Source organism: Myiozetetes cayanensis, unplaced genomic scaffold (genome assembly GCF_022539395.1).
Source record: "Myiozetetes cayanensis isolate MyiCay16 unplaced genomic scaffold, myiCay2020 scf1, whole genome shotgun sequence".
NCBI classification, from domain to species: domain Eukaryota; kingdom Metazoa; phylum Chordata; class Aves; order Passeriformes; family Tyrannidae; genus Myiozetetes; species Myiozetetes cayanensis.
Window position 1 is genome coordinate 72,143,025 of NW_026086604.1, and position 19,607 is coordinate 72,162,631.

A 19,607-nucleotide genomic window follows, 5' to 3' on the forward strand; every position below is an offset into this window, starting at 1 on the left:
GGACCTCGCTGCCACCGTCCAAGCTCGCTTGGCCCCGGCAGATGAACCTTAGGATTAAAGGGTGGGCTCAGTTCCGCGCACACTGTGTCTCACCTAAAAAATCCAATGCGCAGGCTGGAAGGTGGAAAGACCTTCCCCGGATCTTCGCTCGCGAAGGCTGGCCATTATTATTATTAGCAAACCAAGGCGCACAAAAACTACCTTACAGTGGCAATGGTGCTAGCTCTTTCTCACACACACTGAAACAATCTAGCAAGATTTTAAGTATTGGACAATTTCTCATGCCAAATATAGGAATATAGTTGCATATCACCCAAACACAACTGGTGCAAGAAGTAGTTCTTCATTTCTTTTTACCTTTTTACACATTTGAGAAATAAACTGTAGGTCACTTCTCTAAAATGAAATGGAAAGTGCTTAGCAGACTTACCATCAGCCTTTAAATATTCACGTATTACTAAAGAAAAAAGGATATTTTTTTAAGTCATTACCATGGCTTAGCTCTTCTACATTTAGGTAGACATCACTGTGGCATATGCTATCAGTTCTATGACTGACAGTGAATTTGGCAGCTAACAGTACAAGCACAGCAGCACTGCTCATTCAGAATCAGCAAATAAGCACTGCGTCAAACCTTGAGTGGTTATGAAATTTATTATGGACAATAATGCATACAGGCTGTGGGGCCCTTACAAATCTTTAAAGTCTGAAGCACGGAGAAGTCACTGTTAAGTGACTTTTTACATGGCTGATTCATCCCAATATGCATCACAGCGCTACACCCAGTCCTACATTCAGAGGTAGAGTTATTTACCTAGTGTTGTACCTGGTGTCACCACACATTTGCTGTGCACACAGAAAGGGCACAGGATGAAACTATATTGCTAATTTAATCTCAAGAGTTCATTCACTGCTTATATAAGCCTTTAAAGACTGCTAAAGAATGTGAAAGCAGGAAGTAATGTTGGGGTTTTTTTGCAGCTGAAGCATCATAAATAATGATAAAGGCTTCAGGAAGGTGCCAATGCACATGTTGCAGACAGAGTTGCACTTAACTGGCTTCCTGCGGTTGTAGCCATACAGAAACCAAAACCTAGCCCAGGTTTTTACATGAAAATCTTTAGCCAGTAGAACAGCATCTTGGAGTTGCACCAGGAGACTGCCTTACTCTGTGATAAGAATGCATACTGTTTAGTTGGTCCCTGCCACCACTTATGGTACACTAACAAACAAAAAACTAATCCAAAGAGTCATCTATTTCCACAGCACAGACAACTGAAAACATATGGTAAAAGAAACAGTATCCTCTATTTTCTGTGACCTGAAGCACACAGAACAGCAAAAAAAAAAATGTTTTGGAACAAGTTTTTATGTGCAAATACTGCTTTGTGAAACAAAAATACAAGTTTTAAAAAATAAAATTAAAAAAGAGATTGTTTAAGGAGTCCATTTTACTCTTCTAAAAAAATTATTAATCCTGTATTAATTCAAAATCACTAAATTCTGCAATGTCGTAGTTTTGAAGATAATTCATTAAAAATTATTATGCTATTGACTGAGAGAAGAATGTAGTAAATCATCCATTTCATCAGACCTAGTACAAAACTGAGAATTTTCAAGTGAATCTGCTGACTTATTATGAAGAATCAGACCTATTTATAGCATCAGATGTACTCACCCTCAAGAGGTCTGTCAACAAAAGCTTCATCTAATGACCTAGATTGACAGTGAGGCAAACAAAGACGGGTCTAACTATGTACAGGAAAAATTAAATAAAAAAAGGAAAAAAAAACCCAATCTGAAACAACATTGAAAAAGAAAAATAGTATTTTCCAGCAGTACCAAATGTAAAATCTAAAGCAAAGAAGTACTTCAGAAAATAACAATACACTAAAAATACAAACAGGATTTTACCAAGATGTGTTACTCTGCTGGAATCAGATGGAGTGAAAAAAACATTCACCGGTTTCAAGGCAACATACAGTACAATTCTTAAATCTACCTATTTACATCAAGACTCTGAAGATTATGAAGTACATAGAAGTGATAAAGTCAGAAACTTCTTCCACTATGCTTTTTTTTTCATTTTTCACTGAAAAAAAATGTTGAAAATTGCCTAGCGATGTGAACATAAACTAAAAGATTTCCTAAACAAAGAGACTGCTAATGGTATACAAAATGCTCAATTTAAATCTTATTTACACAGTCAGGCACATAATTTCACTGTGTTACTGCTGGGGTAGATGGATAATCATGACCATGGGATAACACTGCAACATGAATTGCAGGTTAGAGTGATGGAATATCACTGAGCTGCAAAATGTCATTCTGGATTAGTCAGATCATTATGTTGGAGGGTGCTAGATATCCAAGGAAGGAAGGCTCAACACAGACAAGTACTAGAAATGCATAAGATATGGGGCTGTCTGAAAAATGTAAAGAATAATGCTTTTTGAGTAGTCCAGGAAAAACAAATGCGGCAACTAAGGGAACAGAAATGAAATTTGAGAAGTACGGCTTACAATCTGAAGTAACTAAGGAAACAGACTACAGGCAGCTATTTGCTATGTTACAATCCAGACTGAAAAAACTAATAGAAACAGAAGTATTACTCCATAAGCTGTCAAATAGATAACCAGTGGCAGGTTTTCACTTAAAAAAGTGGATGTCTCAAGTTATTATTATTCCAAAAGGTAAATTTCTGTACACCAGAAAACAAAATTTCATATCATGGGATGTAAAATAAGGGGACAAAGAGCTATGACAGATCAAAGACACCCCCACCACCCCACACAGTGCCTTATACACTCACAATGAAGGAATGCTCTGAAGAGATAAATAGAGACTACATGACCTGAAGGCTCAAGGGAGAATAATGACATGATTGATCACAACTGTTGAAAAGGAAGCCAAACTCATCTCCCTGCCAAGGGAAACCCAAGAGTGCCTTTGTTTTAGACAAACTGACTACATCAGCAAAGTATTTCTACCCTTTTGCTTAACTGCCTGTCCCTGAATGAAAGAAATGCAGACCCAGAGCAAAACAAAGCTAGTTTTACGGGTTAAGTTAGTTTTAGCTAGTTTTAGCTTCTGATTAAAATAGCATAACTTCTATATGTACTGGATCTGCTTACAAATTATGATTCTATAAATCTAATAAAGTATATTTCACTCATATAACTGTAATAGGTATTTAGATTATTGTTTTATGCTTTTCTGCAGAGCCCAGCCATGCCCTCAGTAAGTGAATTTGCCTGCTGTCATTCCACCCACAGTGAACTCACAATGCAACAGCACAGACTCCTGGCAAGAGGGCTGAGTGAGATGGAATACACCTCCTGGGAGACCAGCCTCACTCCCCAGTGTTTGCTAGTCTTGAGCTTCAGGCACTCAGGACAGCTCACTGTATTGAACTTACAGACAGATGGAGGAAGGAATAAGGTCACCCACTAGGGATCTTGCAGGATAGCTTTATATGAATTATATGGAGCACTTAATGAACTAAGTAATGTCTCAGCTTTGTATCAAGTTTGCAAGACCTCAGGACTGAGCCTTGCCAGGTTTTAACTGTCTGAACTTTTCTTCATCTGCCTGCAGCTTCGTTTTAGTTGGTTTAGCTGTAACAGCAACATTTGTAATGGAGCAGGGGCCTACAGCTAATTTGTTACGTGATAGATCAGGAGATAGAAGTATCAAGCAGTCATTCTGTGTAAAGCAAGGTATTTAATGTCACCAACATGATGAGATACAGTGGCCTTCAAGAGTAAAGGCAGAGTAGCACAGTACAGGCATGAAGAGAAAAGATCTGGTGCACCACTTGGCCCTGGAGAAGCCATAGCTATAAATAACTCATTCAGGCCATCGTGGAGAGCATATATGTGGCTAAGCCCAATAAAACAAACAAACAAAAACCAAAACAAACAAAACAACACAATACAAACAAAAACCAAAATACAAAACCACAAAAACAAACAAACACCAAACAGAGGAGACCGGAAAAAAATTATGGCATTCATCTGACATCAACAAAGATATTCCTTTCTGGTGACTGGGGGATGCTTAGCATCATGATGTTCAGCATATTCTAGATAATTCACATTTATATTGTGTCAATTGTATGGTGCTATTGGTCTACTCACTAATTTCTAATTCAATTGTGATTTGAGTGCATTGTTGTGTCACTGTGTTAAGTCTGAATCCCCTGTAACTGCAAGTAATGTCAAAATAATTGAATTTTGTATTATATATTAAAAAGTCCTCCACATGTGTCATATCTAAAACATTATGGTCAAAGAGTATTGCACTATGACAAGGTCTCAACAACAAAAAAAGGTAACATCCTGGAAAAGATATTTCAAAACTTAAGATACTATCATCTCATCATATCTACCACTTAAAAAAATTAAAATGAAATCTCTTAACAAAAATAAAAGGGAGAATAACCCTTTTGGGCCTCATGACTTGGATTTGTTCTTTGTATAGGAAAAAACCAAACACATGTATAAGGAGTAGCAAGGAATACACACAAAAACTCTGGCATCACAGTTAAATATGTCATAGGTTATACTTGTAAAACCTTCTTCCACAACCAAGTGAGTGATGTTCTACCTAAAATGTAATGTTAACCTTGAGGGAAAGAATTATGAGTTAAGCAATTAATTTGTCTAGAGTTTTATTATGAATCTTCAAATCCTTTTTTTTTCAAAGAATAATGTTATTTGCTGGCCTTTTATACCTTTCCACTGGAAATGTTCACATCAGAAGCATCTATGGAATAAGTTTCTGACACCATAAATGTCAGATAAATGCATTTTCACCACAGAGGAGGAAAAAAAGAGAAGCATATGCTCCACATGCTGAAAAAAAATTATTGTGTGATTTTAAACTGATTTATTGTTATCATAACTATGTAACTCCCAGCCTAAGTTAAGATTATTTGGGTAGCAATGTACCTTAACTTAGGGTCAGACTTAAGTTTAAACTTAATGTAGCATTTGGTGGATTCTAGTACTCGTGTGTGGAGATAAATAGAATTGTAACTTACCAAAACATAGAATGCATTCAACTGTCCCTTAAATAGTTTAGTCTAGAAATACACGAGATTTTAACTATGCCCAAGAACATGTCCTTTCACTAGCAGCAAAAGCATCCAGAGTAGAAAATGTCATCATGTGAGAAAACACATAGAAACAGATGGGCAAACACAAGTAGAAGTAGTCAAATTTTCAAAATTCCATAAAAAGGACCAAATATACTGAAAAAGTACAAAAATTAAATCTCTGTGAAAACTCCTTTTCAAAATGGAAGTTGTAAGAACCAGCTGCATGAAAAGTACTGGCAAGACAACTTAAAGGAAAAGGGTCACTATGGAACATGGAAAGTACTTCTAGTGTTTTACTTTCATTTCCAGAGAAGGTAGAAGAAACCAACTGAAACTAACTGAAAGATTCATAGTTTGGTCTTTTAGCTGCACTTTATTTTCTCTGTAGAACTGGCATGCTGGTTTTGTAAGCCATGAAACTCAAAGCCCCAAACTTTCTCTGTGCAAATGAAAATTACTGTTGATGGATATTACTTAATTCAAGTATAGAAAGAGAAAAACACTGAAAACAGGTTTGATGGCTAAGTCTCAGGAACATAAAGACTGTGACTTGCCTTTAGACAAGGAAGAGGGCAGAGTTGGGGGAGACATGCCCCAAACCTCTACTCCCCTGTACACTTATATAGGTATGTTATGTTGGATTTTCTGAATCATTCCAAATACTACTTCATGGCTTGAAGTATATGTTTACAGCAGCTGTGCTAAAAAGCCCAATACTTGAAAACAAGTTGGCACAATGATCCAGCTGCCCTTCATCAAAAACGAAAGCAATACACTTGACCTTCCATAGCATAAAGCTGCCATCTCCTCTTTTCGTATTTTCTACTTGCTAAGCTCCCCAACAGCATTTCCCACGTGGCTGCATAAGTACTTGTTTGTCAGTTCAACAGAGAGAGATGCATCAGTACAAGAAAAGGTACAACTTGACTGCCCCTTTTAAGTATTTTAAGCTCAGATAGATCACCTTCTCAAATGACTTTAAAGTGAAATGAAGAATCTCTTCCACTAATGCTGGTTAAAAGAGTTGGGTTTGGGAGTGAAAACATTTTATGTTTAAAAAAGCCCCAATAAGTAACAGAAGAGAGAGAAATTAAGCAATGATCTTAAAAAGTTATAAATGTATTATGTTAAAATGTTACAAATTTAATATATTAAAATTTAAAGTCTATTGACTATGAGATCAGTATTATTACTTTCATAGGATATCTTTATTCCAATTTGAAATCCTTCCTCTAATGGCAAAAAAAGAAGTTAAGGCAGAAGCACTTGTGGATCACCAGAAGTGTGTTCATATAGTGGCTGCATGATAAGAAAGGATATTTTGCCTTTCTTTGTGATGGTCTTTATTACTGCTTTAAATTAGCATTAGACTGTGCTGTCACTAAGCGGCATTCTATCTCGCCTCTCTGAAATTCTTGGCTTTGAAATACTAATTTTTTAACATTCCTGTAAGTCAAAATAGCATCATATTTAACCCTAATTTTATTCTGATAATTAGCATTTTCTTCCCTCTCTTCAAAGATGGTTTTGCTGGGAAGATATATTGCCTCAATACTCTTCTATCAGACTTAATCTTCACAGGAGCCTTTCCACTTCCAGCTCATTTCAAACAATCCCAAAAATACATATTTTGGATTATCACCACATCCTTTCATCAGTGAAATAATTTTTATCTTCTTCATACTGCAACTAATATGGCTGCTGCGCCTTTGTCATGACTTAAAAGATACAGGGCTCTGGATAGGATGTCTTGGTCTCTGTTCTTGTAAGCTGTTGTTTCCTCAGAAGGACGACATGAATGGCTGCTCCAAAGAGCTGGCTGAAACCAGTCCCAGACTAAATAAAGAACTTGAGAATCCTATAGAATAGAGTGTGTAGTAAGTATATTAAATTATTTCCTTCTTCTCCAGCTACTCTGATGGGATTCTTCAAAATTTCTTCACTCAACTTGCCATTTCCAGTACTGGGATTGTACATCTCAAAAGCAATACCCATCAACTTGAGGATGTATTTGAGAAGCACTAGCTGTACTCCAAAGCTTTGTATTTCAATAATGGGTTGGTCCATCCAGCAATTAGAAGCATGGTATCCACTGTATGGACTTGTGCTACTCAAAGCACATCAAACAGTCAAGTCTAATTCTTGTCTAAAATCAATATATTAATGAAAACAGAAGAGGAACATCTCTCGGGAATATTTTAAAACCTGATAGGAAAAAAGGGAGTTCTATAACTAAGGAAGTGAATATATTGGTATGATACTTAAGAGAGATTATGAAAGAAATACATATTGATTGAATATAATTAGCAGTGGTTTGAAATAGAGCTGCTAAAACTTTTAAAGGCAGAAATAGAGCCTGCTGTTCGAGGGGAAGAAAGACATGAATATATCATAATTGAACCTATTTGGAAAACCTGTCAAGTACTTAATGTTACTAGAGTAATGACTGGTTCCTACAGTGCAAGAACAGGATTTTATTTTGGTGAATATATGTATTATAATATGGTATGCATTACATTTGGGAAAAGAGAGCATATGTCATTCTGTGGTCAGACCTGGGGCCCAATACTTGGGTGACTGTATGAAATGTCACGTCCTGCTGGGCAGATTAGATGATTTATTTCACAAGTCTCTTCTGGAGTTAAAGCCTCAAAAATTTTTTTCTGAATTGAAACATCCATCTAGGTATGTGATTTTTTTCTAAAACTTCAGTCATGATATAAAGACATAGGGAAAACAACCTGATAGAGAAAAAAAAAAATCCAAATTTCCAACTTCTACAGCCATTTCTATCTGCAGTTTTATATACATATATATAAGATGTGCATGGCATACATAACCCTGTTTCCAAAGAGTACTAATACCTAATGTAGAAGTTTACTTAAGTCAGTTATACTACCCTTATTTAATACTGACATGCATTACAACCTTCAGTAATTACTGCCTTGAATGTGATTTTTAGTGTTGTTTCAAGTCACAGTTTCTTGACAAACAAGTAGTTTTCTAATAGAAAAAAACAGTACATATTTAAAAGTAACATAAGTCACTTTAGAAAAACATACAAGTCTTATAAAGCCAAAAAAAACCCCAAAAACCCAAACCCAAAAGCCACCAGCAACAAAAAAGCCAAAGACTTCTGTTTTCTCTGGAATCAGCAATATGATTTAAAGAACATATTACTTATTTAAACAGTGTGAGAAATATTGAAAAAATCTTGAAGTCTAAATTTTTTTCTGCAAAGGAAAAAGTAAAGAAAATATGCAACTGGAAACAAGTATGTTTATTTGAAATAAGTATATATATAAGAGAATTCAAAAGAAATATTAAACATTGCACAACCTGTCCTTTGCAAAAGTCTTCTGAAAGGGAAAGCTGTTCTCTGAAACAGGTCACTACTAAGATGCTAAAGAATCTAGAGTCCCGAAGAAACTAAAACAAATGTATGATACAATTTCTGAATTGAATATAGCTGTCCATACTTCAAGATGGATTTCACTCTTGGGGAATTAATTTATCTCGTGTTTTGCAAGTGTTTTGTTTTTGTTTTTGTTTTTGTTTTTTTTTTAAATCTGCCAAAACAAGCCTCTGCTAAGTCATTACAATCCTAGTCATCTTCCAAGGGAGTAGTTTCTGTATGCCAAGAACCAAAGTACTGTGAACCATTTATGTCTGGAGACCTCCAGGAAAAGCATCAGCTTCAATACATATTAACTCACAAGGCTCCCCAGCAGCTATTTCTACCTTCAAAACAGCATCATCAATAGCTCTCCTTCCAGGATGTTTTTTAACAAGTGGATTCAGAAGTTTCTTTCACAGGTGGAAACTCCCAATCAGAAACACATCATTCTTTCTGCAGAAGTAGTTGTATCTATCACATATGTCCTCACAAATCAGAGTGTTGATACCTCACTTTTGTGTTGAAATTTTTTTTCCCATATTTACAAATACAAAAACAGATGACAAAGCAGAAACAGAAATAGCCTTATGTTTTCTAAAATCTGTGAAGCATTGGGCGAAATATGTCTGCCAGTATATCACAAGAAATAAAAAACACTACTTGATGATTTCTCTTTAAAGAACTTGATAGTGTCTAAAAACCCCAAACAAACAAAACCAACACAAAATAAAACCCCAAAACAAACCTTTTACTTTCACAGAAGTTATTAATAATTTCTTTTCATGAGGATTGCTTGAAAACAGCTAAGCCAAAGGTCACTGTCTGTCATCTCATGATTTCTTAGACATATGGCATATGATTCTGACCTTCCCTCCAACAGTGCCTGCTAACTTTAGGAAAGTTAGCAGCAAGGGATAAAAAATCATTTCATGTTCTGTATCTATCACTTCTCAACTGCATTTATAAAGTCTGAAACCCAAAAGTGAATCAGCATACCTGTCCAGAGGTTAAAACACAAATAAAATAGCTTATACTGTAAAGTAAGGTGTTCCACAATTGCATTTCCCAAAATAAATCTAATTCCTCAACAACAAACACAGGCTTCAATTTCTATTTTGACAGACATCCTCACCTTGAAAAGCATGTGGCTAAACCATCTGATTGAGCCATTACAATCAGGTATGTCACTTTACATTTGACATATCAAGCACAATTTTTTGACCCAATGAATTTTTTAGACCAAACTAATCTGTTCCTCAAAATAGGACAGCACAGGGATATGCGTACAAACTAAGCACAACAAACTTTGAGTTTTCTGAATGAATCATTTATGTTTCACATAGAAAATTTAAGTAGAGCATATACATACAACATTTATTACTACTTCTCTGTGCCTTTCATGTATCTTGCCCTCTTCAAAGACTGCAAACACCTTTTACAGTCATTAGTATCATAAATAACACAGTTTACTCTATTGCCATCACTCAAAGACAGTGTTGTAGTTATTTTAGGAGAAGTAACAATTGAAGTTGCCCCAAGTGTTCCTAGAGAGTCAACAAATTCAAGGAAACCTTTTAAAGACAAGCATCAGCACAGATGAAGAAAATGTAACATACTTGATTTGTCGAAACACACCTTAATTATGAACTCAATAATATTTACCTTTATTAGCAGTACTTTTGAACAACTGTATCTGTTTATACTTCCAGAATTCTAGGTATGTCTTTGGCTACAGTAAATGGGCACACAGAGCAAAATCACATACCACACAGTAAAGCAAATCATTTCCTTCTAAAAAGCAGGGGACTATCCATTTGAACAATCATATGGTAGCCTTACCTAGAATTTTCACAATAGAACACTGAATAATGGCAGTGTGTCAAAACTCACAGTATTGTGGGGAAAAGTAAAAGCCCAAAAGCAGGCTTGGGTTTTGTTGTGTATTTTTATTATTATTATTTTTATTTCAAAGTTTTACTATAAAATAAATGAGTATTAGAGTTACAGGGCTTTCCCAGTAGTGAGTGTGGCTGAACATAAATATAATAAGTCAAATTACTGAAGTCACCATTTACTCTGAGAAATACATTCAAATATTAAAAAAAAATAAAGTCTGATTTTTGAGCTTACTACAGTCTTCCAGCTTCAAGGTAGGTCTTACTAGAGATAATTGTCAAGAAAGAAGTCCACTTAACAGAACACCTGCAAAATTCTGCTACCTTGAACTGCAATAATTCAAGAGATTATCTTTTAAGTCAGCAGTACCTTAGGTTAGCTAGCTCGGCTATTCCTGGTGATAAGAGAATGTAGCACTCCTTTATTACAGGCTCCTTTTTGCTGTGGTTCACAGGAATCAGAAATAACTTTGCCAATATTCTACCACTTAAAATATTTTTCATCTAGTGGATTCAGCACCGATTCCCTCTAGTACTCAATCCGTTGATTTTGGGGGTTGAGAGGTGCATTTGCAAAACACTTGACCAGGTATAAACCAGCAATCATCACAATACCCAACACCAGAGAAGTACTTCTCACTGTTCAGTACTGTGATTTACATTCCAACACATATCTTCTACCTCTGTAATTTCTCTGTCCATTTTTCAACATCACACAAGGTAGTTCTTTTTCTATAAAATAAACTGTAACACAGGCTGAAACACTAGTACATGCCCAAGTAACGTTATTATCGTGCAAGAGAATATGCATACAAACATCTAAACCATGGGCACTATCAATATGATGCATCATAAATCTCAAGACAAAACTCCGTGTTACAACATTTCTTTCTTGCACTCCTCTTTTCAGAACAGAAAATATGACTAACCTTTACCACCCAAAAGAGAGAACTGGTATACAGCAAAAAACCGCATGATGCCATAATTTTTATAAAATTTCTGCTATTCAATAGCTATTTTTCCAGAGTTGTTATATATCATAAGCTGAATTCATGCATTAATTTAACTAAAGGCACAGTAAATGTCTCAGGCAGGTAAAGATCACTACTTTACAATGTGAGCACCAATTCAGACACCTTCAACAAGGAGAAAGCTGACTAAAAGCAGCCATCTTTAATATCCCTCTTTGGGATACCTGTTGATGCTGTTGAGCCAAATGAAATAGCAACAGAGACCAGCTGGTTGCATAAACTGAAATGTTAACCACCTCCTGATGTACAAAAAGGCAAAATCTCTGACACTTCGCACACAAAAATTTACTTTAAATAGTCCAAACCCGTCTTATTAGCATCAAGCTGAGAATGACTCTGAAAACTTTTCTTTTGAAAATTTCTAATACTTTTGGGTTCAATCATCCAGAGCTGGAAACCTCTATCACTACTCAACTTTGCCCTGAAATAATCTCACATTAAGTTTTACAGACAAAAAAACCAAAAACGTGCGTATGTTAAATTTTAAAATCCCAGAATTCTTACAAATCCTTTAAAAAGTCTAGGATAACACATCTTCTCTACAACTATTCATTTGTCTGTAGCTCTTATGTTACGCCTGTATACTCTAACTCCACATTCAGACTTCCAAGAAGAAAAGGAGAGATATCTGAAAACCAACCCCCACAGTAAAGAGTGAAAGTGGAGAATATTACAAGCAATTCAATTAAATAATATTAAATTTATACAAAGGTATAGTAACACATGAAGAAATATTTCACATTCTTTGCAATACGCGCTTGTGAACTAACATATTCAGGTACCACCTATGAAATCTTTGTGAAAAAAAAAAAACCAACCAAAACCACAAACCAACAGTAAATCATATTGTTTTCTAGATAGCAAATGCATCATTTACATACCTGTTCTTTGACTGAAGCTAGAATGGCAGAAGTTGTCTCGGTTTCAGAGCCATCGCCATTGGATGTGTTCAACACAGGACTAAGGGAACTTGCCTTGTCAGAAGACGAGGGCTGTTCTGGAACAGGCATAGTTTCTGCAGTTTATGGAAAAGTAAAACAATGAATTTGTTATTATAAAGCTGATAAATATCAGAAATCATATACATATAAGAATAATAACACTCATTTAAGGAAAAAATTGTAGAATATGCTTCTGTTCTGTACTATAAAATATACGGCTTATTTAAAACTAAAACTATTTCTAAATTAATTATAAAACAAAATACTAAATTATCTTCCAGTCTTACTCTGAAATATTAACCATCAGTACATTTGGCGAGGATTCAAATAATTTATAGTTATGATTTTTGTATAGTATTCTAGTGGCAGCAGGCAGCATAAAATTACAGTATCATAAAAGTAATGAATCATGAAAGGCTTTGCAAAGAGAAAACCAACAAATGATACATGAGAGAAATACAAGTTATCTAGTGTTGACTTACTAACCCGTGTGACTATTTAATATGTATTGTATTTTAAGCTCAGGTAACTAACAATTCCTTTCTCCTGGTCTAGAAGGTGATTTTAAAAATATTTTGTCAGAGTATTTTTGAGAAAAACAACACACCAGTCTCAAAAGCTATTTTTGAGACCTCTTACCAAAAAAGAAAGAGAAGAATCTCAGCACTTGAAGGCATTTCTAGCATTTTTTTTTTTAAAGAATAAAATGGTGGTATGACTATGGAATGATTTATCTTTCTGAAGGCTAACCTATAGTGTTGCATCTCTGTTTAAATATTACTACAGGCACATCTCTAGAGGCAGACATCGTGTCACATTCTAGAAGTAAAGGAGCAGAGTGTCAGCTTGCATGGTTATGTGCAGACACATTAGGATAAAATCATGTTCTTGTGGAAGCCAGCCAGAATTATTCTGTGGAAGAGAAGTGGCCCACAGGCTGCCAGCTGGATGTTCCTCCTAAAGAGCAGTGGGGGTATTCAGAGGGATGTCACGTCAGAGGGATCATATGTGCACAGCACTCACCATTTACATCAACAACAAAACTCCTGCCTTGGCCCTATTCTGCTAAAATACAAAATATAACTTTTCTGGAAGAAGTGATCAGACTGAAAAGAGTGGGAAAGGACAGATGGTAAAAACAAATATAAAATTCCACACCCAGATCAAGCATCCCCCTATCAGTCTGCCATGGAAATTAGAGCTCTAAAAGAAGGGGAGATGACATTCTGTAAAGCTTTGGCTCTGAAGCCACAGTGCTGCCCAAGAACAGACATTCAGCCCATCTTTTTTGAAAGCTTTCTGAAGCTCAGGACAGTGGCATACGTATGCAAGACAAAAAGATGAAAAAACAAATTATTTATTAAATAGTCAGTTATTTTTCACAAGAAAAATCTCCCTAAATTTCAGGCTAGATTATTTTATATATTGAAGAATGTGTTTATATATAATTTTAATTAACATGTTTTCATACAGCTTAATTTTTGTAAGCAAATTTTACTGAAAGTGGTAAATATCGAATCTTTGGTGCTGGTCATGTCCTTTCTCCAGGCACATCCACTATTTGAAGTTAATCTTTAAAAACTCAGATGATATACTCTTCCATCAGAAATACAAGTAGACCATGCAAAACTTCTATACAATTCCAATACGCCAATCTAAAAGGAATTTCAATTACATTTTCTTGTTTTGTTAAACAAAATAACCGGCTTCTATTACAAGAAATTAACTAGTTTGTGGCATACAATTAAACTTGCTACTCTTTTATAAAGTACCACAGAAAAGACACATAGGCAGACACATATAAACGTTTATTCTTTTACTTCTAGTTATTTATATATATATACACAATCTAGTTATTTTATTTTCTTAGTAAATTAATAACTGCAGTATCATAATAGAAATAAAAATAATTTTGCTTTTGTGTGGCTATTTACCTGAAAAAAACCCACAAGTGGCCTAATATTTGATTTTGTAGCATAATAGTTCATTCTGAAGAGAGATATTTGCAGAAAACACTGTAGTGTAGCACTCCTATTAACTCCATAGCCTATAAAGTCTGAAAACATCCACAGGATTCAGGAATGTGAGTAAGGACACGTGAAGCAGTCCTACCCCACTTGCATACACTCACTCTAGGTGGTGGGATGCCATGCTTCCCAGCCTGGGCAGCTCACCAGGGAGACAAGTGGAACTACAACAGCATAGGGCTCAAAGAGCTGCCTCTCCAAGACTGCATTGGGGTGGGAAGAAAAACAAGAGCTGTGAATGAGGCGCCTGCTAAATACTTTCAGACGCATTGGCTGAGAGTAGCTCCCCTGCTGCAGGGCTGCTTTCCCTGCAGTGGCGAAGAAGCTTTCTGGAAAAAGCCCCTTTGTCTTCTTAGCTCATCCCCATGCTCCCCCTGGGCTGACTGACCCGCAGTGGGGAGGATCTGTTTCATAAACACCAGCCCAAGGAGGTTCAGAACTACACAAAATGTTTGCCCTAGCACAAAATCTCCCAAAATATTTAAAGTGCATTTGAGAGAGGCCACAAGGCTGCATGGTCCATAGGTAAGCTGCTCTGTGACCAAAAAGGTGTTAGCGATACAACAAAAAGAGTTTATGTGAATTTACATCCAATTACATCCATGTGATACAGGCAGCAACTGCCTGCTGCTATTATTAACTTCTTTTAACCACTCAACTTCAGTAAGTTTTTTTAAACACTTCGTTTTCACCAAAAAACACTTCAATAACTGCTTTAGTAATCTACAATTTTTCAAATATCAGTTTATATGGAAAGAAATTTTGATTACACGAACAGCTGCTGCAACAAACTGTATTTGCTTCAAATAGGCTCAAAATCTGGACAGTAGCTAATATTCTGCAACCACTGCATGTTTTCAGGATTCTTAAAAGGGGAAAAAAACCCCAAGATATAAAAAGGCACAGTACATGTCCTCTTCATCTAGAAACAGAAAAACCACAATAAATGTTTCTGACATTAAAAGGAATGCTTTGTGCCTCTATTAAAATGTTTCTTCTGGAACAGAGAATGTAATTTCAATCATCTATCTCATGAGTTCAGTTTATTACTACATTGTTCAGTGAGGAAAGATTGCAGCCAATGCACTTAGTAGGATAGTATCCCTGAATCTACAGTTTGATGTTATCCAGTTGAACTGTTAACATTATACACTTTAACATTTTTGTATTACATAAATTTGTATGAGAAATGCCATAATACAGAAAGGAAATCCTACATGAATCAGCAATATGAATCTGTGTTCCAACAGCAAACACCAACACAGTAAGAGCTCACATTTGTACTCATGCACCTGTTCAGATATGAACTTTTAATTTAGCTCAGTCTTCACCATAAGAAATTGGACATTCTCAGGTTTTTATGGGACTTAAAACTGCCAGTACTGTAGAACTAAAAAAATAAGTTGAAATGGGCCTATGTGCCCCTGGACCACTACCAAATTTCTAGATAAGGCAGTCTTTTTCCCTGTCATTCTGCATATTTAATACACAGAACCAGTCCTGCACAGACTACTTCACTGGAGTCTCCTTTAGGTACCTCACTCTGTTCCAGGCTCCACTGGCCTTATCAGTAGAAAACTTGCTTTACTGTTTAATATAGTACATTTAAGCTTAGTGTTCCCTGTACTATCCAGCATAGACACAAAAAACTAATTATTCCATCATCTGTCTTCAAAAAAGCACGATCCCACATGTTGATGATGACCACTGTACCTTTCTTTCTGCTCTGACTTCCCTTCCCTAAAAAAGTAACCCCAATTCTTTTCTTTTTCCCTCATAAAATGAACTGGCTGATAGCCTTTTAAACCACACTCCTGGGAACTTAGCACTAAAAACAATGGGAAAATTAGAGCAAGTTTGAGAAGAAAAATAAAAGCTAAGCAGCTTTACAGAGTACGCCATAGACGAGAAATTACTAGAAGTCAGTTGGCTGCATTTAATTTCCACAACAGCAATGGTATTTCCTATCCGTGTCGCAAAAACACAGATGAGATTCTGTAAGTCAGAGCATATACATGCTCTGGAGAGAATCAAATTAAAATCTTAGATGATCATAGACAGATGAACAGGGAAAATACTACTGGCCTTTTGGGAACATACTGGAAAGTCAGACATAAATAATTCATGGGTTCCTGTATTCCACAGCGTTGGCAAAATTCTGTTTTGACTTCAACTCTATTTTTTTTTTCCTTTCTTTTTAAGAGCATCTAAAAACTTTATCTCACTTTAATGAAAAAACCAACAAGAACATAAATCCAAACAAAACCATCCTTTCCCCATATACTGGAGTGCAGCTGCCCAGGTGCTAGAGCTGTGGAGCATCCAGGGCTGCCCTGCCCGGACACCGCCGGTCCCAGCAGCTCCAGCAGCCCCAGCACAGGGCACGGCTGAGCCCCTCAGCCACGGGTGGGAGGATGGGCGAGAGCCCTGGGGAAAGCCTGGGCAAGGGAGGGCAAAACGCTGCCCGGCAGCCAGGGCTGAGGGAGGGGAACCGGGTGAGAAACAGCCCTGCGAGCCCCGAGGGCAGAGCGGGAGGAGGGTGGGAGGGGAGGAGAGACCCCAGCAAGGATGGCCCTGCAGCCCCAGAAGAGACCCCCGGGGGGGCAGGCATTTCCCTGCAGCCCGTGGAAGAACCCACGCTGGCACAGGGAAAAGTGTGAGGAGGAAGCCATACACCATAAATAAATCCCTAGATGAAACAAAATATTTACATGATTTAAAAATGCATATGAAAATGGTAAGGTCAGATGCTGCGGTTTCACTTAAAAGTTTAATTCTGCCAACTTTGGAATAGATTATGGGCAGGGATTTAATAAGTACGGAACTAATGAAGTATAGCCATGAAGATGTCATTGAAAAAAGCAGTTTGGTGGCAGAGTTGTCCAATTACACATTGCCACTCTTTCTCAGATGGGGTAATTATATCTGTCTTTCAGTGATCTTATTCTTCTCCTCGACATCAGAAATAAGTTTCATTCACTGCATCCATGTAGAACACTGAAAAAAAAAAGTCTAGAACTGAAAAAGCAGCAGCAGCAATGGTCAACTGAACATTTGATTCATTTTCCAATTTAAATTCCATTGTTTCAACAGTTCTTTTACTACTTATGCCTAAAGAAGAAGGGAATATTGTTTTAAGGGACAGACTTTCATTTTTAAGTATTAGACTGATATTCCTTTACAAAGTCACTTTGTTAATGCTGTTTACATAGTCTAATGTTATCTCATCCTTTTATGGGTAGAAAGTGTAGGTAGGTTAAAAAAAAACAAAGAGCTCCACAATGTCAGAGAATCTATGGCAAAAGCCAGGTTAGCCACTACACTGGCAACTGCATCAAGTCATTGAAACCAGAAAATTCAAGTATCTTTCTTTAATAAAAAGATATTGTGTTAAGGACCATGTATTCCTCAGTGGGTTCCCCCTGTACAGTGAACCATTAATCAGTGAGAGCATTCATTGTAAAAGCGTATGTCTTACTGCACAGTAATCAAATCTGATGTGTTACTGAGCTAACCTGAAGAACCACGAATGACACTGAAGCAGCCTTGGATAAAATCCAATCACTTAAATAATTCAATAAGCAATTATGCATCAATAAGCACTTTTTACTTACTTTCCTCTATATTAGATAGGCTGTAGAAGGATTACATTATGACTACCATTTAATAACAGACATTTCTATTTTTTCTATCAGAATTGCTTTTTTCCCTATTGTTTCAAAATTATAGGGGCTTACTCTACAATGAAAATACTTGAATACTTTTTTTTTAACCTAAAACTTCATGTTCATGCCTAAACTTAAATTTACTGTTTATGATATTTCAGTAACGCCTATCAAGATGTCAGAAGAAAGGGCTAATGTTGATCCTGTTTCTAGCTGCTCATAATCAAAAAATAAATGCATAAAATATTCCAATGTTGCACTTTACAATAATTGCACGATTGTCATAGGGAACCTCTGTTTCTCCCTGTATATACAAACAACAGTTGTTATTTAAGAGCCTACAGTTGTCAACAGCTCTAACATACCAGCTTTAACAACTGTGATAAGCAAAAGAAAAAAAAAAAAAAAGATTTGGCATTGTATCTATGAACATGAAAACCATAAGCTTTCATGTCGTTCACTGAGTCATTCTGATAAGCTAAGAATTCTGTCGGTGTGAGTTAGGAGTCAGAACAATTCAGCATGCAATAGCCCTGGTTATTCTTGCAAATTACTATGTATATCACAAGTCATATTAGGTGCAGATATAGAAGAGAAAAATACCCAAAAAAGTAATTCTCATTATTACATATTGTAAAGTCAATTCAAACATTAGCAAATACATCTGACTGTTAAACTAATCAGTATGTTTACAGTAGATTTTTGGAATAAAAATTCAACTGGAGGAAGTAGAAATTGGCTGTGCTTGAGAATTTAGACATGCAAGGAATGAGTTGCAGCAGAAAGATGACCTATTGTATTCCTTCAGTAATCACTAACTATGGAGGTGACTGAAGGCTAAGACAGCACTGGCTCTAGACAGCAGGACACCTATCTACTAATGCTGCATTAAACTTTTCTGCAATGAATCTGAATCCTTCAGCTGTGAGACAGTGAAACAGGGTAGAAATTCTGTAAAGATGGTCCCTCCCTTCTCCTGAACAGGAAACCTCTGAAGTCATAGATTTCTGTTACTGTCCTATCTTAGCTGACAAGCTTGGTACAATTTGTGTCTGGGTAAGTATTCTTAAAAATAGGTTGATAATCTCTTGAGTCAACAGTAAATTAAGAATAACTGCCAGAACCTGCCAAATACCTCAAAGACAAAAATGTCTTCTGATTGCCTTAGTTATTACAACATCCTAAAGCATATATATATATATATATGTGTGTGTGTGTGTGTGTGTGTGTTGAAATTAATAGGCAGGAAAACAGATTAATTAAAGGAGACATGATATCTTAAAGACCTTTGCAAAGGCTTAGACTCAATTAGGGATCAGGGATATGTGGGATCAAGTCAGCACTCATTCTAGCTAACCCATCACGAGGGCTTTCCAAAGAGCAAGGGCTCTGTTTTCTTTCTGGGCTTCCTCTTTGTCCACAGACCCAACCAGTTCCCTGCTCACTAAGACAGGCCAGCTTCTCTCTTGTCTTCTTTTATGACTTCAGCTTATTACACTCAGTTATTTCAACCGTACTCTTACAGTATTTAGGGCCTCTAACTGGATAAA

At 36.3% G+C, this 19,607-nt stretch overlaps 1 protein-coding gene across 8 annotated transcripts in view; it reads right to left on the reverse strand.

The window, feature by feature from the left end:
- The window catches only part of CTNND2 (catenin delta 2), a 629,651-nt gene that overhangs the window by 501,092 nt on the left and 108,952 nt on the right, over nucleotides 1–19,607 (reverse strand). For all 8 annotated transcript variants that reach the window (XM_050328005.1, XM_050328001.1, XM_050328022.1 and 5 more), the window contains exon 2: nucleotides 12,306–12,439. In XM_050328005.1, coding sequence (XP_050183962.1) covers nucleotides 12,306–12,439 — 134 coding nt within the window. The remainder of the gene's footprint in view (nucleotides 1–12,305; nucleotides 12,440–19,607) is intronic.